This window comes from Mesoplodon bidens (assembly GCF_964165515.1).
Source record: "Mesoplodon bidens genome assembly, chromosome: 10".
NCBI classification, from domain to species: Eukaryota; Metazoa; Chordata; class Mammalia; order Artiodactyla; family Ziphiidae; genus Mesoplodon; species Mesoplodon bidens.
In genome coordinates, this window is record NC_138172.1 from 46,532,321 (window position 1) to 46,555,204 (window position 22,884).

The following is a 22,884-nucleotide window of genomic DNA, read 5'->3' on the forward strand; positions in this document are numbered from 1 at the left end:
CAAGAACCCAGAGACTATTATACTCATGAGTACTTCTTGAGAAAATTATGGAGTTTTAACTTCAGTCAACCAAGAAATAATGGAAAACTAGGGCAAAAGGGGACAGGCGTATGCAAAGAATATATTTAACTGAAGAACTAAGACCGAACAAATGTGAGTATTGGAGTAATAGAGTAGAAGGGACATATTTTATATCCTAACAATATAGAAATGACACAAATAGAAAACTTTGGAAGGTGAATGAGGGAAAAGTGGGAGAAAGAATAAACATGCTGTTTGTGAATAATAGCTGGGGACCAAAGACTATTATTTAAAGCTGACAAAATATAGTAGAAATGTAAGCATTTTTAATTGTACAACAGCAAACATTAAAAAAGATAATACTAGTGATTAAAATCGAATAGCAAAAGAATGGTAGGGAATGGGGAAAAAGGAAATAATTTTATGATTGTTCTTACTAGGGTTTAAGAGCTACTGTTTAGAGAACTAGACATTTAAGGGCATATAATCATAAAGGTAATCATTAGGATCCAAATAAAAATTTCCTAAATGTTATAAGAAATATACACCACAAACAAAGTAAACATAACTGAAGACATAGTGAAAGACTTCAAAACTTATAAATACAAAAAATATACCATAAAATATTATGACAGAACAAAGACTAAACGTGTATGGAATCTTAAGTAATGGAAACGGGCTAAATCCACCCAGTGAAAGAAGAACAGAGAGCTCGGCCAGGTCAGGACTGGAACCAGAAGCTTCAGGAAGCTGGGCAGGTGCTCCCTCCTGTTTGGGTTTCTGGTTTGCAGCTGTTTCTTCTCTCTCCCTGCAGACTGGCTCTCAATAGCATATGGCCGCTGCTGTCATCGTTAGCTGGGCAGCCATGTGCCCCTGAGCTCAAGTTCACGAGCAGAGCAAGCCAACCTTGCTGACTTGTCACAAGCCTTTGTTCCCTGGGCAAGCTGAGGAGTGATTTGGCCCTGTGTAGATCAGGGTCCAGGATGGCCCCATCAGCTTTGGTCAGGGGTCAGGGTGCCTGGACGGATGTAGCTGCTGGGGTGTTGTAGGGGATGGAGATGGCGCCTCAGGCCCACAGTTAGGGGGGCTCCAAAATACAGTGGCTTAAACAGCTCTTGCCGGTTCTGCTCCCACGGGGTCACACAAGCTCCCAAGTTCCTTCCTTCTGGTGGCTCCACGGTGCCCAAGCATCAGAATCACCCGGAGAACTTGTTAAAACACAGGTTGCTGCGCCCCTGTTTCTGATCTAGTGGTTCGCAGGGGTAGGACCTGCGAATTTGCATTTCCAACAAGTTTCAGGGTGATGCTTATGCTGCTCGTGCAGAGATCACATGCTGAAAACTCACTGCCCCAGGGTGTGTCCTTGCCAAGATGTGTGGAGCTGGCACTGCCACACCTATGTGCCCAGAGAGGGGAAAGCTGGGGCAGCCAACCTCCTTTTGGCTGCTTTGGGCCATAGGCAAGGACTTAGTCCCAGGGTCACACTTGGCTGCTAGGGAGGCCGGGCAAGGTCATCTATAGCTGGGCGGCCGTGTGCCCCAGAAAAGGGAAGAGCGTGTTTGTGGGAGATGACTGCAGGTCCGCAGAGTGGGATCACGTGGAGATGAAACGACAGGGGCCCGCACTTAGTGGTGGGGGAAGATGGGGAAAGGCTGTTAGTGTGTTTGCTGACTAGAGTCATAATGGCAGTTTATTCAGAGAGCAGAAGCCTAATCTGCCTGCAGGCATCGGCCAGAGCTGTCCTGGAGACGAAGCAGGCTGAGCTTTGAAGCAGGAGCGCAGTTGGCTCCCACGCCTCTCTCGAGGACCGCCAAGTGGTACCCCGCCTGGCTCTGCTCTTTTCCCTCTTCGTTCACCCAAGATGTTCCTTCATCCACCGTCCTGTTGTTTTGTGGGTTAGGGCTGATGTTTTCGCAGGTCTTAAGCTTTCTTTTTCTACCCCATCCCCCAGGCATCTTGGCTCTGGAGAAAGCTGCGTGGCAAGAGGCGGTTGGTGATGGCATTCTGCCTCTTAATGGCTCTGTCTGTGGTGGCTGTCACCCGCTTCCCTCCACAGCACCCAGCCGCCAGCCCACACCCTGGTCCCGTGGAGCCCCAGCAGGTAACTGGTGCCCCTGTCCCCCAGAGCAGACAGGCTCTGAGCTCCAGCTGGAGGCAGCGGGCAAGAAACCTGAGGTTCCGGAGAGGCTGGGCCTTGCCTGGGAGCTCCATCCTGGTGTGTGCTGAGGAGCAAGGCCACGGAGGGAGCGTGGACAGCAGCAGGCAGTCCCCAGGCGTGGACAGCAGGCGTCCAGGGAGGGTTAAGAGGGGCATTACTTTGGCACCTCCAGGAGATTTGAGACTCAGTACCCGGCATCTGGTGCTCCTGAGGGAGGATGAGGTCAGGGGTCCAGGAGCCAAAGACCTGGACCTCCCCTGGCACAGTGGTCCCCTCTGGGAGGCACAGAGAGAGACAGGCACCCCAGATGGCCCCCTCGCAGGGCACAACATGGCAGCATTACAGACTTGGAGAACTGCTGGACCGACCCTCTGGCCTCATCCAGCAGAAGGCGGGGATCTGCCAGGAGTGAGGAATAGAGCCTTGACTGGTGGACGACAAGCAGGGGGTCCCTCCCCGGCCACGGTGTCTCGTCAGTGGCCTGGCTCTGTTGGGGAGCTGCAAGGATCTGTGTGGTGTGACGCTGAGACCCCCAGGCTGTCGAGTGGCTTGAGAACCAGTGAACAGGTGCCCCCGTGGTTCACAGAGCAGGATGTGCAGACCCTCCAGCTGCTGGCGCAGGGGCAGGTGGTGGGCAAAGCCAGGGTCCCTGGCCACGGGCAGGTGCTGCAGGTTGGCTTCTCCGCCAAGGGTGCCCTTCAGGACCTGTCTCTGGGGCTCAGCCACCTCTGCTCCCAGGGGCTCTGTGGCCTGATCAAGAGGCCTGGGGACCTGTCTGAGGTCCTGTCCTTCCACGTGGACCGCGTGCTGGGGCTGCGCCGGAGCCTACCTGCCGTGGCCAGGCGCTTCCACAGCCCCCTGCTGCCCTACCGCTACACGGACGGTGGCGCAAGGCCCGTCATCTGGTGGGCACCCGACGTGCAGCACCTGGGTGACCCAGATGACGACCAGAACTCGCTGGCCTTGGGCTGGCTGCAGTACCAGGCCCTGTTGGCACGTGACTGCAGTCAGCCGGGCCAGGCCCCATGCCTGGGCATCCACCGCGCCGAGTGGGCACGCCTGGCACTCTTCGACTTCCTGCTGCAGGTAAGTGGGTCCAGGTGGGGCGGGGGTGGGGAGCAGTGGAGGTAGGGAATTTGAGGTGAATTGAGACGCCTTAATTGTCCACCTGAGGATGGATGGTGACTTTCCCCCTAGTCCTTGTCTTTTGATCACCAAGCACCCGTTTTTGTTATTTTTCTGCCTCTGAGTTCATTCATCCAGTGGTGTGCTGGAATGAGCTCATGTAGGCTCACAAGAATTTCAGGAATTTTATGACCTGGCTGTGAAACACAGGCATTATTAAAATTTAAATTATATAAACTTACAATATAATAAGTTATATTAGAAACAAAGGTAATAAATACTCCGAACTCATCACTTCATAATTATTTTACGTTGTACTATTATCTGAGCTCTTGAGGTTTTTTGCATCTACCTAGTAAATACTACATAATGCTGAGTTACTGCATATCTCTTGCTAGCTCCACATTCATCCATGTTGGTAGCTTGAAATTAGCCAGCGTAGGAGTATTTACACCAAGGGAATCAGCAAATGCTACAAATCAGGACTCCTCCCTATTCCCTGAGAGCTGGTTGTTAAACAATTATCAGCACGCTACTGTTTGTAATATTTTATCCTTGAATCAAGAAGGATTCAAGATGGTTGCATAATTCGGAAAAGAAAGTCAAGGTGGAGGAGAGACAGAACGGGAGAGGGGAGAGATAAAGGGATGATAATGGTCCAGCTTGGGCCCTGAAGAATGAGAAGGAAGCCACAGGGCCAGCTGAGGTCCCTGCTGGGCCAGGAGTTAACCCTGGAGTTTTCGGAGGTCCTGGAGAAGGGGTTGGTGGTCAGGGCCCAGGGGTTAACAGGGGGACTGCAGGCATCAGCTATTTACTAAGTGACCTGTGAACAGCCAGTGTGGCTGTTCCGGGACCTGTGAGCTGGATGTCAGCCGTGCAGACACGAGTGGGGAAATGTGGCCAGAAAGAAAGACAAAAAACGATTAGAGCACAAAGCAGGTGGATATGTGTGCTAAATGCACACCAAGACAGCCCCCATTTCTGTAGGGACCCCTGTTGAGGAAAGAGATCAATACTAGCCCTAAATTTACCTACTGGGGTGAGTGGACGCACCACAGAATGAGTTCAGTGCCATAACCGGCTAGCCAGGGACTGATGCGTCCTCTTTGGTCCATATAAGGTTGGTTCAAAATGTGTTTTAGAAGATTATCAGACCACATTTAATACTTTGGAAATTTCTCATGAAAATCCCACTTCCTTTGAAACATTGGATTGTTTAGTAACATGGGGCCTTCATTCCCATGTGGCAGGAATCCTCCTGAGCTGAGTAGCTGCTTCCCCCTTTAAAGGCTGCCATACTCTCCTTTTGGCCGAAGACCATACCTCTTAATTGTCTGACACCCACCCCCAAACGCTTGGATGTTGCCTGTCTGCCTGTGGATCTTTGTCTCCAGTCACTGGACTAGCTGGGCTCCCACGATACTCGCAGCTCCTCTAGTCCTTGTCTCGTGGCTGCCCTTGTAGAGGGAGGAGTGTGGGCCCTGGTGGTTGGCATGGGCTTTGGCATCAGACAGACCTGGACTTGAACGCCCTGCCCACAGGCCACTTGCCACTGTGTGACACTGAGCAGATTAGTTTGCCTCTCTGAGCTTCACTTCTCTCACCTCTAAATGGGACTTGGTGTCCCAACCTTATGCCCTTGGGCACATGGTAGCTCTGAATTGCCAGCACCTGCATCTTTGGGCTTTTGCTCTGGGCCCTGAGCCTGCTCTGCCCAGGGTGTGACAGGCTGAGGGCTGGGAATTAATGCCCTCCAGATAGTGTGACCTGCCATCTAGCCTGGGATGGAGGGGTTTCCCAGACTACAGACTTACAGTCCTGGTTAATCTGGGAGAGCTGGTCACACTCCTTCCAGGAGCTGCCCTCCTGTGACTGATGGGAGCTGGTGTGTAAAAGCCCCGGCTCCCTGACTGGGGTAGCTCTGTGGTGCGTATTCCATATGTCTCTCAATTCCCTACCAGGACCGAGCCCTAGTTACCCACAGTGGTCATTGCTGGCCCTCCCTGTCTCCCTTCCCTAGTCCTTGCTTGTGTTTTTGTTTTTTGTTTTGTTTTGTTTTGTTTGTGCTGTACGCGGGCCTCTCACTGTTGTGGCCTCTCCCGTTGCGAAGCACAGGCTCCGGACGCGCAGGCTCAGCGGCCATGGCTCACGGGCCCAGCCGCTCCGCGGCATGTGGGATCTTCCCGGACCGGGGCACGAACCCATGTCCCCTGCATCAGCAGGCGGACTGTCAACCACTGCGCCACCAGGGAAGCCCCCTCTTGCTTGTGTTTTTGAATTAGCTCACAGATAAACTGGTTTTGCTTTGAATTCCTGTCACAAGGTCTGTCTCTGGGGGGAGCCCAGCTTCCATCAGATAACACTGACCTCGTGTGGTTTCTGCATGCAAGATCATTCACGTAATGTACTTCATACAGCGCCTGGTGGGTGGCCCAGGCTCAATAATAAACAGGCACTGTCTCCAATACTTTACAGGAATTAACTCGTCCAATCCTCATGGCAACCTTACCAGAGAGATACTGCATTTCTCCCTGTTTTAAAGTTGAACAGTTGAGGCCTAGAGAGGTTAAGTTACTTGCCCAAGGCCATGGCTAGTGGAGCTGAGACACAGCCTGGACGATCTCACTCCAGAGCTTACCCACTTACTCACAGAGTCCTCTTCATCTAGCCATGAATGAGGGCAGGAAGAGGGGGTGCTTACAGGGATGCCCTGGGGCTTTGAGCTCGGAGGCCCCTCCTTGCAAAGCCCCAGTCCAGCTGATGTGCATGCAGCAGCTTTCTGCCCACACAGAGCCCCTCTGTCTGTCTTTGGAGGCTGTGGTGTGGAGCCTTTCCCCAGCTGCCAAGCCCTGCCATGGGGGTGGAAGGTTCAACAGCCAGAGCACACGCAGGTTGGGTGTGTGTGGTCAGACGCAACTCGGCTGGCCTCGTGCCACCTCTTCCTGGGTTTGCTGAACACCAGGCAAGTCAAACACCCCTGTCTGGAGGATGCCGCCTTCCTAGAAACCACGGGCAAGTTGGAGAGAGGCGAGGCTGTGGGTTTCCCAACCCAGGAACCTGAGGTCCCTTCTGACCAGAAGCCAGGTACAAACTCCACATGCAGCCCACTCTGCAATACGCTTGCTCGTCTGTTTTGTCTCATCCAGTCTAAGCCCTTGTTATTCTGTGTTTATGTACCACAACATAACATTTGCCCAGACACAAAATACACAAACACTGTACTCAGACACATTCCTCCTATCCCACAAACCATACCCTGTGCTTTGCAAGTCCCCCATAACACTCTGTATTAGTGATTGCTGAAATAATGCCGTGTAACAAACCTCTCCAAAACTCAGTGGCTTGAGATACCAGCTCTTGATTTCTTGCTCCAGGGTCTGTGGGTCAGCTGGGCTCAGCTGAGCTTGGCCCAAAGCTGTGGGTTCAGGTCTGCTCGTCGTTTCTCATTCTGGAGCCCAGGCTGAAGGGGCAGCACCACCCGGGGCAGACCTTCCGACGGGGAGTGGGAGAAGCCCAAGGGCTCAGCCAAACTGCAGAAGCACATTTAAGGCCTCTGCTGATGTCACTTCTGCTAATATTCCCTTGGCTAAAGTTAAGTCAATGGCCAAGCCCAATGTCAGGGAAGGGAAGTACACTGTGTTCGGAGTAGAAGGGGGAGCAAATACTTGTTAGACAATAGTCAAATCAGTCACACACACCCCCAAAACACACACTGTACATGAACTTACACATGAACATAGCCACATACATGCTATAGCCACATATGTGCACACCATTCACATCAAGCCACATACTCTCCATATGGTGCCCAGACACTGCTGTGGGCACCTGGGGCTCAATCCCGCTGAGACCTTTGGGGGAGTATGTAGAAAACACCTCAAGTCGTCCCACCCAAGGGCCAAAGAAGCTGGGCCACTAGCTCCCAGCCATCACTGGTTGAGACTGCTCCTGAGGGCATTGACTTCCTGGAACCTCTAGACTGGTCCATGCTCCTGCAGCCAGAAAGGGGCAAAGGCAGAGAGCTGCAGGCACTTGCGGTAGAAAGCCATCAGTATGCACAGGAGTAGTGAGTGCCAAGGAGTGGGGGTGGGTCCCAATAGCATCTGCTGCTTCCAGTGAATGATAAGTCAAACCCAAGTTTCAGCAGGCCGGCGTGACCAGGATGGTGTTCTTGGTTAATAAACTGGTTTCTCTAAGAAAGATAAAGGACTGATAGTGAGTGGGTGCCCTCCCACCGCCCCCTGGGCTGTGTCATCGGGAGAAGTAAGACCAAGAGAGAGGGTCAGTGAGAAGCTGGTTGTACTCGCTGGACACAGTGGGTGGGAGAGTGTGTATGTGTGTTGCTGGAGGGAAGGGGCTCAAAGAGCTCTACTCGCCTTCCTGCAAGGGCTACTTGCTGCCAGAGTTGCATTCACTCTGGTGAGAGACACAAAGTCCTCCTCCTCTTGGGACAGTGAAGGTGGCACAGCCAACCGTGTTTGGGAGGAGCTATGACCATCACATCCACCGTAAGCCAAATCCAACCCAAGGGCTGTTGTGCCTGGACCCAAGAGGGCCTTCTACCCAGAGGCCAGAGGGAGAGAAGGAAGTGCTGGGGGGTTGGGCACATTTGCATTTTTCCCTTTTAGACAGGCTTCTTTTCTCACGCCTTGCTTCCTCTTAGGGGGCATGTGCTTGGCTCGACTGGGTGAGAAGCTGTGGAGAACTCGGACAGCCTGTGAGAGAGTAATGTTCACTCACGGAAGTCATTCTTCAGCTTCTGCTTATGAAGGGCCTTCATGTTCTGGAAAGTCCAGACCCCAGAAAGCCTCCAACCTGGTCCAGGCCGCCATCTTTTCTTACCTGGACTTGTCTCCCCACCTCTGCTTATGTCCCCCTCCAATCCAGTCTCCTTCCAGAAGCCGGAGTGATGTCTTGGTTTCGTTTCCCCCAGGCAGACCCTGAGACCAGGATTCCACTGTGGTGGTTCATCTGCAGGGGGACCCCAGGAAACACCTGTAGGGAAGAGGAAAGTGAGATGGAGGGAAGGCAGCCAACAAAGGGCGTGTCAACAAGCAGGTCACCACTGTGGGCGACTGGGGCTTAGTTCCACAGGAAAATTCTGAGAAATGGTATAAAATACACGTTCAGAGTTAGGCCACGAAGAGGTGAGGGATGCGAGGTATTTATAGTGAAATCTCCCCTTGGTCTTTGGTTGAGGGCTGTTCCTGGAGGTGTTAATTCTCTGGCATTTGGAGAAAGCCCCTGGGCAAAGCTTACAGCAGCTGGAAGTTGAAGGGAGACCTCTGAAGTTCACAGACAACTGGTCAGGGAGAGAGAACATACCTCTTTTATGATTGTAAATCAGATTGTGTTACTTCCTCGTTACTGTAAGGCAAAGCATCTCAACACCCTCGGTATCAGGTTCTGCAAGGACCCACGTGATCCATCCCTGTCTGCTGTCTCTGGCCCCGCCTCTTGGCACGTGGCCTCGGTCAGTTTCTTCAGGTGCAAGGGCCTCTAGCTCCGACGTGCCTCCGACTCCTCCTCCCCGGGGCCTCAGCTCTCCTGACTCTACTTCCCCGTTGTTATCCTCTTTCTCCTTCGTGCTATCCTATCTGTTTCCTTTCTGACTCCCAGCACAGTATGTAAGTTTTATTTTATTTATTTGTTCATTTCTGTCTCTGTGTTTTGTTCACTACCACATCCCCAGCACCTAGCACAGGGCCAAGCTCTTGGTTTGGTCCTAGATAAGCACGTGTTGAATGAGTGAACGAGTGGATGAATGGATGAACAAATCAATGAATGAATCCAGGGTCCCTGTATGACTTCCTATCTAGGTGCCGCTGTGTTCTCTTTCCTCAAATATCACGCCTTCCTCTAGACTGAAAAGAATCCCAAGGCCTTCTCCATTTCTTTTCAGGTCTGGTAGAGAATCTTAGAGGCAGAAAACAATGTGAGAGTCATTTGTCCAGCCCTTGCCTCTGGCACGTAATTAACTTATGCATCCGGAACAGATGATAGCATAAAATGCTGCCTGACATCCTCCACATCAGGTCCTGTGCCAGCACTTAGCATGTGTTGATGCATAACAGCCCTAGGGGGGGCACAGTATTTTTAGCTCCTTTCCACAGGTGAGGAAACAGGTTTAGAAGGGCTAAGGAACTTGCCCACAGTCACGAGGCCTTAAGTGTTGGAGCTGGGATCGATTCTAGTGCGGTTTGGCCATAGAGGGCATACCCTTCCCCTCTTTGCTGACTTAACTGACTCTGGAAAAGTCATTTCTTCTAGGTCTCTTCTGGGTAAGGTTGGCCCATTTCCTTCCCAGGGAGCCAGGTTCAGTCATTTGTGATCCTGTGTGTGTTCCTTATTTTGAGTTCAAGTCTATGGTTCATGGCATCTCCTCTGGCTTGGGCTCCCTGGAACATCAGGTGTTGTGGCAGTTAGAGAGGAGCCCAGATCCGTGACCGCTGCCGACCTCTCAGGCTTCCAGCCGGTGACATGAAATATAATAGTAGCTACCGTTTATGGAGCGCCCACACATGAGCTCCTTCAAGTCCTACAACAGACCCAGGAGACGGGTACTGCACTCCTCCCTCCTGCACAGGTGGTGCAGCCAACGGTGGAGGGGTGAAACAGCCCTCCCGGACAAGGGTGTTTAAAGGGCGACATCAAGCATCTTTACATATATTTAAAAGCAGGACCTCGATGAGGGTGAGGTGTGATGGGCAGAATTCTAAGATGGTCTCCAAGATAACCATCCCCCCTTAGCGTTAACTCCTGTCCTTGAGTAGGAATGAGACCTGTGAATAGATGGAATATCATTTCAGTGATTAGGTTATCAGTCAGTTAACTTTGGGTGTTTTTTTTTTAACTGAAGTATAATTGACCTACAACACTATGTTAGTTCCAGGTGTACAACATAGTGATTTGATATTTCTGTACATTACAAAATGATCACCAAGATAAGTCTAGTTTCCATCTGTCACCGTACAAAGTTATTGCAATATTGTTGAGGTTACTAATCAGTTAACTTTCAGTTCATCAAAAGGGAGATTCTCCTGGGTGGGCCTGAGCCAGTCAGGAGAGTCTTTCAAAGGTGAAGCATCCGAGAGATTTTCCTGAGGGCCTCGAGGAAGAAAGTAAACAGCCACGCTATGAACTGCCTATGGGCAGGGGCGGCCTCTGGAAGGACCCTGAGATCTCGGGGGAACATAGTCTTAAAACCACGAGGAATGGTTTCTGCCAACAACCTGACTGAGCCCAGGAGACGAGCCTGAGTTACAAGAGATGTAGCCCCGCCTTGAGTTCAGCCTGAGACCCTGGGCAGAGAAACGGGCAGAAACGGGACGGAATTCTGACCCACAGAAACTGAGTTAATGAGTCATTTTTAAGTGACTAAGCTCGTGGTCATTTGTTATGCAACAATAGAAAGTGAGTTCATGAGGCAACGGAGGGGCCCCAGGTGCAAGCATTTTAGGAGTGCCTGTCTCAGGGGCCAAGCCTGCTCTGCATGTCCCTGACAGCAAGAAGCACTTTCTTTTTTTTTTTTTTTTTTTTTTTTTACATCTTTATTGGAGTATAATTGCTTTACAATGGTGTGTTAGTTTCTGCTGTATAACAAAGTGAATCAGTTATACATATACATCTGTTCCCATATCTCTTCCCTCTTGTGTCTCCCTCCCCCCCACCCTCCCTATCCCACCCCTCTAGGTGGTCACAAAGCACCGAGCTGCCTCACCCTCGTCCTGCCTCTTTTTAGATTTTTTTTTAATCGTTCATATCCTTTGCCCCATTTTCTGTTGGATTGTTGGTCTTTTACTTAATGACTTTAAGAGCTTTATATAGATTAAGGAAATTAGTCTTTTGTTTTCATTGCATTGTAATATTTCTCTCAGGTTCCATTGTCAATTAAACTTTGTTTCTAGTCTTTCTGCTGTGCAGAAATTTAAAAAAATTTTTAATGTTGTTAACATTATCAGGTTTTTCTTTTCTGATTTCTAGGTTAGTGTACTATGTTTTAAAGGGCCATCCTCATTTCAGGGTTATTTTAAAAATTCTCCCATGTGTTTACATATATTTTTGACCCATCTGGAAGTTATTTTGGAATAAGAGATCAGGTGCAAAACAATGATTTTTTTTTTCAGATGGCAACCCAAATGTCCCAGCACCATTTGTTGAAAAATCATTCTTTCCCCCAATTTGAAATGCTGTCTTTATCATATAGCCAATTTCCATATGTACTAAAGTCTATTTCTGGACTCTTCTGTTCCAGTAAAGGTCTGTCTATTTATGTGTCAGAATCACACTGTTTTAATTATCATGCTTTATATTTTAAGTTAATACCTGGGAGTGCTCGGTCTTTCTCATTGCTCTTTTTTAAGATTTTTCTGATATTCTTGCATACTATTCTTCTGTGAAATTTAGAGTCAGCTTGTTACTTCCTTTGCCTTCCCAAGTCCTTTTGGGACTTTACTGGAATCAAATTAAATTTGCATGGACTAACATAGAGAGAATTTACATCCTAAAATACAGGGTCATTCTAGCCAAGAACAGGCTGTGTCTTTCCATTTTTTCCTGTTCCTCAGAAGCATCTTGATGTTTTCTTGAGCTAGATCTTCACTTCCATGTTGGGATGATACTGTTATTTCCTCTTCTTGTGACCACTGAAAGTGGCCTCTTTCCTTCCATTATATTGTTACTGACCTGGGTTCTGGGACTGTTTAATCAATAGAAAATTTTTTAACATCTTTATTGGAGTATAATTGCTTTACAATGGTGTGTTAGTTTCTGCTTTATAATAAAGTGAATCAGCTATACATATACAACGAAAAGACAGCCTTCAGAATGGGAGAAAATATTTGCAAACGAAACTACTGACAAAGGATTAATCTACAAAATATACAAGCAGCTCATGCAGCTCAATATCAAAAAAACAAACAACCCAATCCAAAAATGGGCAGGAGACCTAAATTAATAGAAATTGATAAGAAGTCAGATGAGAAATTCAGGCAAGGCTTTATTGGAGCTCGTGCTGCAGCACAGGGGAGCGAAAACAAGAAACAGGTGCCCTTGCTCACGTCCCAAGGCGAGGGCGAGCTGGTCCCTTAAATGGGGTGAGGCTGGGGGCAGATGGGTGGGTTGGACAGGAGGCATAGATTAGGTGGTCTGCCCCCACCCTTGGTGGTGCTGTGTGCAGGGATCATGCATGCGGGGCCCTGCTTTTGCTCCCAGCACCTCAGAAGTGGCAGTTGGTTTGTGACCTTTTTGTATCTTATTGTTCATAATTTGCCCCACTGAGCCTGTGTGCAGTTATTTTTAAGCCCTTATAGTTTCTTTGTATTGCAAGCACTCTGGCAAAGGGTCCCAGGTCCCAGCCTATCTCAGTATGTTCTGGCCCGTAGCTCTTGGTCTGTGTGAAGGATATTATTTTTGTGTCATAGTTTGGTTACTGGCCTCTTGCTCACTTCGTACTGCTTCTAACAGTTGCTTGGTTTATCCCCTGGGTTTTCCAAGTATACGATCGTTTCTTCTGTAATGAATGCACTTTGTCTTCTCGTTGCCTCTTCTTTCTTTCTTCTTACCTCACTACAGTTGTGGTGCCTCTAGATTAATGGTAAATAGTAATGGGATGATGGGCTTGACTTGTTTCTATTTGGGACAATTTCTAGTGTTTTGCCATTAAGCATCATGCCGGCTTTTGACTGAAGAACTATTTGCTATTCTTGCTTTATTAAGAGTTTTTTCTTCTCAGGAATGGATGTAAAAATTATATCAAATGCCTTTTGAGTATCCATGGAGGAGCTCACAATACTCCCCCCTCTAGTGTATTGATGTGGGGACTTTTTGTGAAAGGTGTTCCCATGGTGACTCATCCCAGTTTTCTTGATTGGAACCTATTTTGCTGTGGTGGATTCATCTTTTCACGGCTGCTGGGTTTTGTGTTGATGTTTAAAATGTAGGGTGATCTACAGATGTCTTTTAAGATAAGGTCTAGTTCTTCTCAGACCACCTCCTCAAAGCCCACCAGCCAGTCTATTCACCCACATCCAGAGCTGGTGTTGAGACCTCTGGCCTCAGGCTTGGGGCAGATGAGGCATCCAGGTGTTCCTCCCCAGGGCCCCCGGGAAGCTTGCCCTCTGTCAGGACACAAGGGGAGCACTGCAGAGGGAGTCATCAGAGAAGAGTAAGAGTCAGTGCAGAGTAACCCACTCCTCCCCACCCCTGACCTCCCCAAAGCCTCACGAACTCTTTAACAGACCAGCCTGCTGCCCTCCTTGGACAGAGATGCTGCCACTCTGGGGCAATCTGGCAGTGAGCTGGCCCGGCCAAGAGCCACCGTTTCCATCCAGAAGAACCTGGGCCTGTGACTGTCCCCAGGTGGGGGGAAGGTCCTGCATAGGGGGCAGGGCCACCAGGGACAGCAGGCAGTTCTGGAATCCACCAGACTCAGATCAGGCACTGGCTGAGGAACGCGTCTTGGCCCAGGAGCCTGGTGGATGGGTTAGAGGACTCGGGCCGCCCCTCGTGCCCTGTGCTGGGCTCCTCCCAGACCTCCCCTCCCCACAGCTGGGCCTGGTGTCCCTCTTGGCAGACTGCAGTGTCTTGTTCCACCAGATGTCCTGTTTGGGGGCCCCAGAGCCAGGCCTCCCCCTGAAGCCTTCTGGTGTTGGTATCCTGGGCAGGGATGTAGGGCTCACCTGACCGGCAGGCTTTCAGTGATCAGTCCTCATGTGAAGCACCCCCCGACCCCAGCCCCAGATCCTTCCTGCTGTCAGCCAGCCACGCACTTCATTCATTCATCCTTTCGCTCAAAAAACCTCAGCTGAGTCTCGTTGTACAAAACGAGTGCTGGGGATCAGGTTGAACCATATCTTCTCCTTTGCATTGGGGAGCATGTACTCTCTGGTGCCAAAAAAACATTTACGTGCCACCCAGTCTGACTCAGTGGTCAGAGCCAGACTTGCCTGGGTCTGAGTCTAGGCGCCACCGCTTTCTTTCTTTTCTTTTTGGCTGCGCGGGCATGTGGGGGTCTCAGCGTGGCGTGTGGGATCTTGGTTCCCTGACCAGGGTTCAAACCCGCGCCCTCTGCGTTGGAAGCGTGGAGTCTTAACCACTGGACTGCCAGGGAGGTCCCTAGGTGCCACCACTTTCGCTCTGTGGGGCCCTAGGCACGTTACTAGCCTCTGTGACTCAGTTCCCTCATCTTTGAAATGGGGATAATAACAGTATCTGCCTCCTGGCTGCTGGGAGGGGTTAAATGAGTGGTGATGGATAAAGCACTCAGAGCGGTACCCAGCACAGAGTAAGGGCTTCACAACTGTTTAACTAGAATTAAACAAAAACTTCACGATCATCCAACTCTGCTAGGTTCACCAGAAAACCAAAACTGCAAAGGATTATCATTTTTTCTCGGTAACTCCTCATTTTTTCAAAAAGGGGAAAAAACATCAAATCCTGAAGTGATTTGGGAATGAAGCTTAAGCTTGGTCCTGCTTGACTACTGCAGTTTAAACTGAATTTCTCTTCAGTGGAAAAAAGTTCCCAGACAGCGTGGCAAATTCATCACACTGGCAACTGCGCCTGGCCAGCCCCTTCCTGTTCAGCATTCAAATGGGTGTAGATTTGGGGACGCCAGCGCCGCCCGTATCATATGGGCTGTTATTCCTTGTAGCTTCCAGCATTTCAACTTGCAGTGCTGCAGCGAGTTGAAATCTGCACAGGGTCAGGGAGCGTTTGGCAGGAGAAAGGGGGTTTGGCTGGCTGTGCATCAGGCATCACGTGAAATCCAGAGCAGTTACTGTATTTCAGTCTTGCTAGAACCGTCCTGGCATTTATTCTCCCAGCCAAAGAGGACTTGGTAGGTGGTGTCCATCTCACAGATTTGTCTGCACTCCAGAAACCAGGCCTGCACGTAGAAGAGAGTGGCTAGATTGTCATGACGCTGCTTTATTTCAGACTCTGGTTCTCAGGCCTATAACTGGGGTGGGGCCGGGGCTTCTGGAGGGAGGAACCCCTGAGATTCCTCCAGGCCTTTGGGCCTGTCCCTTCCAGGGCCCTCCAGGACAACCACCCTTGCTTTGTTTACATCATCACCTTGTGTGGTCCTCAGTGAGGTCCTGAGGGAGTATCACTGCTCCACTTTGTGGATGAGAAAACTGAGGCGTAGTGAGGTTAACTAACTTCCTTAGGTCATGGAGTTAGGACACAGTGGAGCCACGATTCACCCCCAGATCTACTGGGCTCCAAACCAGGGTCACAGGCATGGCCCAGATTGTAGGCCAAATTCCCCTCTCTGCGTTTCTGTATGGCCCATGAGCTAAGAATGGTTTTAGCATTTTTAAGTGGTCGAAAAGCTCAAAAGAAGAATATTTTGGGACATATAGAAATTATATGAAATTAAAATGTCAGTGTATGTAAATAAAGGTTTTTTGGAACATAGCTATGACCATTTGTTTGCATATTATCTAGAATACGTACAATATGCACTACAGAGGCAGAGGTGGGTAGTCGTGACAGAGACCATATGGCCTCCAAAGGCTAAAGTATTTACTGTCTGGCCCTTTATAGAAAAACCTTGCCGAATAAAGAAGATGTGGCACATATATACAATGGAATATTACTCAGCCATAAAAAGAAACGAAATTGAGCTATTTGTAATGAGGTGGATGGACCTAGAGTCTGTTATACAGAGTGAAGTAAGTCAGAAAGAGAAAGACAAATACCATATGCTAACACATATATATGGAATTTAAGAAAAAAAATGTCATGAAGAACCTAGGGGTAAGACAGAAATAAAGACACAGACCTACTAGAGAATGGACTTGAGGATATGGGGAGGGGGAAGGGTAAGCTGTGACAAAGTGAGAGAGTGGCATGGACATATACACTACCAAACGTAAGATAGATAGCTGGTGGGAAGCAGCCGCATAGCACAGGGAGATCAGCTCCGTGCTTTGTGACCACCTAGAGGGGTGGGATAGGGAGGGTAGGAGGGAGGGAGACGCAAGAGGGAAGAGATATGGGAACATATGTATATGTATAACTGAGTCAGTTTGTTATAAAGCAGAAACTAACACACCATTGTAAAGCAATTATACTCCAATAAAGATGTAAAAAAAAAAAAACTTGCCGACCCCTGTTCTAAACCTCTGTGTGGGCAGCCTCAGAAGGCTCCTGCTGAGGAAGGCATGTGTGTGAATGCATGGAGGAGGACCACCCTCACCCGCTAAATTCTAGGACCATATGGAGAAGTATAGGGGCGTGATACTAGCTTCAGGTGGATTTTAAAATAGTTGGAGGGCTGGGAGGTCTCTGGGGCATGCCGCAGGGCTCCATCCTCAGCCCTGTCCCGGTCAACACTTCTGTTACGAGCCTGAGTGAGGATACTGGGGCTCCGGTGGACCCAGCTGATTGCTCTCGTTCCTTCTGCACAGAGCCCTGGTGTGATTCACTTTCCCCCCATGCCTGGGCTCAGAGGTCTGTGCATCCCTGGCTGCCACTGGACCAGGGATTATCCTGTGTCCAAATATGGTCCAGTCAGGCTGAAAGGAAGGACTTCTATTCCGTGATTGTGGGGGATAGCTTCCTTTTCTCTCCTCGCCTCCCCGCCCCTCCCTCCCTCCCTTCCTGTGTCTCTATCTCCTTCTCTCTAGAGATAACAAGGAAAAACATACCCACAACAGCCACCTGCAGGCTTCCTGAGACAACAAAGGGATGTCCTTAACATTGTGCGGGTATAGTGAGAAGCAGAAAGAAACCCGAGTCCTTACCGTGACAGTAGGAGCTGCTAAATCCCCCGGCCTGCCCTATCACGAGACTTCCTGCGGTAGATGATCTTAATTTCCCCTACAGTTAAAGCCATTTTGAGCCAGGCTTTTCTGTTACTTGTAATTGTTGTTATCCAAAGTCTGGGGGACCAAAGCAGTGACTGTCTGCACCGGGGGCTCATTCATGGGCTCACTGCCTGGATAGGGCTCTGGTGGCCGTTTGCCCCCAGCCAAGCTGGGCCTGTCCTCCAGGTTTGGGACAGTAGTTGGGACTGTTTAACAGTGTCTCCTTTCTGGACTCTGGTTTTGTGAGGTTGATTGGTGAATAGAACTATAGTTATTTTCTGGCTTGTGTTGAAGGAAATCAATTTTGTATTTCTTCAGAACATGTGAGAATTTCCTACAAAGGGAGATGGAAATGGAGGGAGACCTTTTCCAGCCAGCGCTGAGCTGGGGCTGAGTGGACTGCGAGGTGGCTGGCCTGGCTTTGATGAGTGCCGCATCCTGGGGGTTATAGGTTGTGTCATCCCCCCAGCCCTGCCCCCGTCCCCTCTGCCATTTGTGGAGGGGGTTGGCTGCACGTGGCCGAGGGAGGCACGATGGTGGTGCTGGCTAAAGCTGGATCAGGTCTGCGGCTTGGGTTGGAGAACAGCGACCACAGAAGGTGGATGTGGACCATCCAGACAGCCCCGATGCCTGCTGCTGCGTCAGTTGTGGTCATGGAGGAGGAGGATGGGCTCTGAGACTTCTAGTTCCTCCTCTGCCTCCTTCGCAGTTTTCAAAGCTCTTCTCCAGCCTTAACTAGTGTACTGATGGGGACCTCACTTGGCCTCTAGCTGGCTCACCCTTCCTGACCTTCAGGGAAGCAGGGCAGGATAACAGAGAGCACTGGGCTCAAGCCAGGCAGACCTCGGTTCAAATCCCAGCTGTACTGCTTTCACATGTATGACCTTGGGCAAGTCTGGGGTCAGTGTCCCCCTGTCTAAATGGGGACAATAATGTTTCTATTGCAAGGCTGCAGTGAGGAGTGGGTGAGATAGATGCAGCAGTGGTGCTGGTCATCTGAGTGATGTCTTCTGACCCCACCAATTCTCCAACTCCAACTGGGTGTACAGTTTGATTCTGACACTATCCACCTGGACTCAGTGTCAGGTCCCACAAGTGAAGGGCTCATTCCCACAAGACTGCTGATTCAGATGCCAGTCACAAATCCTGGGCCACCCGGACTTCTGACCAACTGGCTATAAATTGGGGGTCCTCATGACCCCCTCCTCATGTTCAATAATTTGCTAGAATGGCTCATAGAACTCAGGAAAACACTTTACTTATGTGCACTGGTTTATTACAAAGGATGTAAGTGAACAGTCAGTTGAAGAGGTACATGGGGTGAGAGGTCTGGAAGGGTCCCAAGTATACAACCCTGTATGTCCTCATGGAGTCGGCGTGCATCACCCTCCTGGAATGTGAGTGTGTTCTCCAACCTGGAAGCTCCCCAAATCTCACTGTTCAAGAGTTTTTATAACCCCGTTTCCAGCTCTCCTACTCTTCCCAGAGGTTGGAGGTTGGGGTTGAAAGTTCTACTCTCTACTTGTCTATCTGGCAATCAGCCTGAAGTTATCTAAGGGCCCCGCTGAGTCACCTTATTAAACTCTGATATGGTCAGACGGTTTATTATGAATAACAAAAGACACTCATATCACTGAGCAAATTGCAGGGGTTTTAGGAGCTCTGTGCCAGGAACCAGGGACAGAGACCAAATTTCTTATTAAAGCGCATCATGATCAACTCTGAGGGAGTGCCATTGCTCCCATTTTAGGCATCCTGTGTAAGAGGAGCCAGGAACAGGAATGCTCTCCTTCCTGACTTTGATTCAGGCCTCCTGCAGGGTGAAAGCACTGTCCTAGAGGCAGGAGCTGCCTGGATGGTCATTAAAAGATTTTTATCTCTGTAAAGGGAGGAATCCCTGATGTAACATTTGCTGATTAAAGAAAAAGTGGTCATGTGTGGGTCTCCCCAGGTAGACCAGACAGTCAGCCCCAGGCTGGAGCTCAGGGCCAGTGGCAGAGATTAAGCAGTCAGTGTTGGGTGGAAATCCACGCAGTGTGAGCAAGCAATCCTGGTGCAGGGCAGGCTGGCTGAGGAGCAAGCAGAAGCCCCATCACAGCCGGAGGCCAGCAGCAGAGCTGACCAGCGCCAAGATCCCTGAGGATGGCCCCCAGCGTGTGGCCCCAGGGCTCCGGTGGCCCGAGTGCTGGGCCCTCAGAGGACGGTGTCCCCACAGGTCCATGACCGCCTAGATCGCTACTGCTGCGGCTTCGAGCCCGAGCCCTCGGACCCCTGTGTGGAAGAGAGGCTCCGAGAGAAATGCCGGAACCCGGGGGAGCTGCGGCTGGTCCACATCTTGGTATGTCCCCAGGTCGCCCCAGACTCAGGTCTTCCTGTCTCCATCAGCAGATGCTGTTGGCAAGTGTCAGAGATCACGTGACCTTGGGGTGTCCCAATCCTGTTCTTTTCAGCAGCAGAACCCTTTAAATGTTTTCAGGAAGCCTTAATATATAGAACTGACACAGGTGGAGCTTTGAGGATGTGGTTTAGGTAGGTATAGGGTGTGGGCTGGAGCTGTTGTCACTAACTCCTCTGAGCCCTGAAGACTCCGGGGACGCCCTAAGGCTCCAGGAAGCAGAGCGTGATAACTGTGTGTCTAGTAGGACGTCCTTAATGTGCCAGTAAATATGGAAATTGGGGCCTGGAGCGGGGAAGGGGGTTTCCCAAGCTGCACGTCTGGTTGGTGGCAGTGACAGGGCGCTCTCCTGGCCCCTGATGGCTCACAGGCTGGGGCTGTTGGAGGAACACTGTGCTGCCTCCTGTGAAAACTACAGCCCAGGGTGGGAAGCCATGTGCCGAGGCCATCGGTGAGAGGCTGGTGGGGCAGAACAGCCGCTTCTCCTGCACGAGGAGCAAAGTGCCACCCCGGGGAGGGGCTGCTCTGTCTTCCCCCAGTGAGGCTGGTGTCCTCACCGCCTCACCTTGGCCAGCTGCTTTGGACGGTAGCCGTCAGATGCTGCCCTGGGCCGAGCGTCAGGCCGCCCCACCAGCCCGCAGGCCAGGGCTGCCACGTGGTGCTGCTGGGCGGTGGGAACTCTCCCTCCCCTGCCCCAGAGCCACCTCTCTCCTTCCCCAGTGAAAGGCAAATATTCCTGGGAGAGGGAGGGCTTTTATATCCATCCTTTACCCCTGGTGGGCAGCTGTCTCACAGATCCTTCCCAATAGCAGTTTTTGGGGAGAGGAGTCATCGGGTTTCCAGAAATAGATGATCCCTGGTGTGTGCAGGGGGGTGAGAGGTAGAAGAAGCAGAGAGAGGGGAAGCTGGGATCCTGAAGACAAAAGTTCATAATTTAAGCCCAGGTTGCTGAAGAGAATTATGGGAAACTACCAGGGAATCTTGGCGAGTGTGTAGGAATGGAGTGTGTGCATGGGGGTGGGAGCCGGAAGAGATGGCCTCCTGTTCCCACCGTACCAAAGTTTTAAGGTGCTAAAGAATTCCCTGCTGCTGATTTCAGTGTTTTTTGGTTTTTTGGGGGGTTTTTGCCGTACGCGGGCCTCTCACTGCCGTGGCCTCTCCCGTTGCGGAGTACAGGCTCCGGACGCGCAGGCTCAGCGGCCATGGCTTACGGGCCCAGCCGCTGCGCGGCCTGTGGGATCTTCCCGGACCGGGGCATGAACCCGTGTCCCCTGCATCGGCAGGCGGACTCCCAACCACTGTGCCACCAGGGAAGCCCTGATTTCAGTTTTGAAGAGTTTTTGGAGGCCCTACAACTGTGGGGACAGAGGATGGGCAGTGCTCCCTGAGGTTGGAGGGTGCCTTGTGTCCTCGGTGATGCTCAGGGGAACGCCCGGGATGGGGCACAGGGGGCACGTGGGCGGGCATGCACGTGTGAGGGGGCACGTGGGCGATACATCCCGCAGCCTCAGCCCCTGGGTGGGCTACCTCTGCCCCTTCCCATTCCCACCCGTGCTCCTCAGCCCTTCGGCCACCAGAACAGGAATCAGTCCCTCTGCCTTGCAATTTTGCAGCAGGTGCTGTGGCTTGTGGCCACGGGTCCAGGTTTGAACCAGCCAGCTACTTATTAGCTGTGTGACCTTATGCAAATTACTTCTTTGTGCCTGTGTTTCTGTAACATGAGGCTAATATCAGTGGCCACCTCCCAAGGTTGCTGGGAGGGTTCACTGAGAGGGTGCCTGGATGTCCTAAGCACGGCAGCGGCATGGAGTGAGCTCACTGCTCAGTGCGAGGGGACCATCTGGGCGAGTAGCAGGCTGGGTGGTGGGACTGACAGCTCAGGGCCCCCCAGGCTGCTGAGCCCCGACAGAGTCCAGGGGCACCGGCTAGGCTGCTGCCTGACTCTCCTCTGTCTCTGTCCATGTTCTTGCCTGAGGTCCGGAGCAGTGATCTCTCTCGTCTGGTCTACATCGATAACGCCGGCAACCTTCAGCACCCGGAACACAAGCTGAATTTCCGGCTGCTGGAGGGCATCGACGGGTGAGGGTCAGAGCGCTTGGGTGGAGGTTCAGGGGCTGAGGCTTGATGGCCCTGCTGTAGACCTTGAACTGTGGCTCCAGAGAAGTCCACAGTCCATCAGACAAAAGCTGCTGGATGAGCCTCAGAAGGGGGTGAGGAGTCCTGGGAAAGCTGAGGGGATGCAGCCAGCAGGCCCTTCAAGTCCAAGATGGGCTGCCCCCTCCCCAATATCCAGAGGGCCTCCTGCACAACATGGGCTGCCCTGCTGGGGAGTGGGCAGGCTGGCCCTTCCCTGGCTGGGAGCTAGCCTGGGAGGCACCTTCCCTGCTGACACCTGCAGCGGCTGGGCCTTCCTAGGGCTCCTCCTCACTTCGCCCGGGCCAGCAGAGTGGATTCACCCCCTCAAGGGGGTGGGAACCATCGAAAGGTCTATCCCCTGCCTGCTGTCACAGCAGGGCGGGTGGAAGGGTTCCTGGATAACTAGTCAGCAGGTGGCCCCGGAGACTTTGCGGGCGGGCTCTGTGGGCCCCGAGCTGTGCAAGTTCTGGCCGACTGGCCTGGCCTTTCACGGAAACTCTCTGAGATGGCTTTTGCTCTTCCTTTCTGTTACGGGACTGGGGGACCTTCCTTCAGGTTTCCTGAGTCTGTCGTGAAGGTCCTCGCATCAGGGTGTCTACAGAATATGCTGCTCAAGTCGCTGCAGACAGACCCGGTGTTCTGGGAAAGCCAAGGCGGGCAACAGGGCCTACAGCGGGTCCTCCAGACCCTGGAGCGGCGAGGACAGGTCCTGCTGAACCACATCCAGACGCACAACCTGACACTCTTCAGGGACGAGGGCCCGTAAGCCCCCCACGGTCTGGGTGGGACTCTCACCTCACTGCAGGGGTAAGAAGGGGGGGCATCTTACGACATGACCTGAGTGGATAAGTGCCCATCCTCATGGCCACGTTTTCTTGGGTTTACCCATCTTGAAGACAAAAGAGAAAAGCCAGAAATCAGGAGGGCACCGTGGATTCCACAGGACGTGTCATCTGCTTGAGATGGTGGAGGAGGTGGTGGGTGTTGGGTTTTCAGTCTCCTCACATTCTTTTCTGCCTGCTCAGCTCTGGCTATTTACTCCCTTGCACCAGTAAATACACAAGAATGTTCTATGAACTGCCCCAGGTACTGTAAAGTCGTGCGTTCCACATGCACATGTGGAGCTGGACAACTCTGTGTGTGTGTGTGTGTGTGCATGTGTAGAGGTGTGTGGTAGTTGTGCACGTGTGGTATGTGTGTATGCCCGCATGCATACATGAGATGAGCCTGATAAA

At 51.3% G+C, this 22,884-nt stretch overlaps 1 protein-coding gene across 1 annotated transcript; it reads left to right on the plus strand.

Moving 5' to 3' along the window:
* Positions 1–1,963: 1,963 nt before the first annotated feature.
* Positions 1,964–22,871, plus strand: GASK1A (golgi associated kinase 1A). Its single transcript, XM_081247717.1, has 4 exons — positions 1,964–3,265; positions 19,334–19,456; positions 21,489–21,592; positions 22,205–22,871. The coding sequence occupies exons 1-4, from the start codon at positions 2,018–2,020 to the stop codon at positions 22,413–22,415; spliced, it is 1,686 nt and encodes a 561-aa protein (XP_081103843.1). The 5' UTR covers positions 1,964–2,017; the 3' UTR covers positions 22,416–22,871.
* Positions 22,872–22,884: the final 13 nt, after the last annotated feature.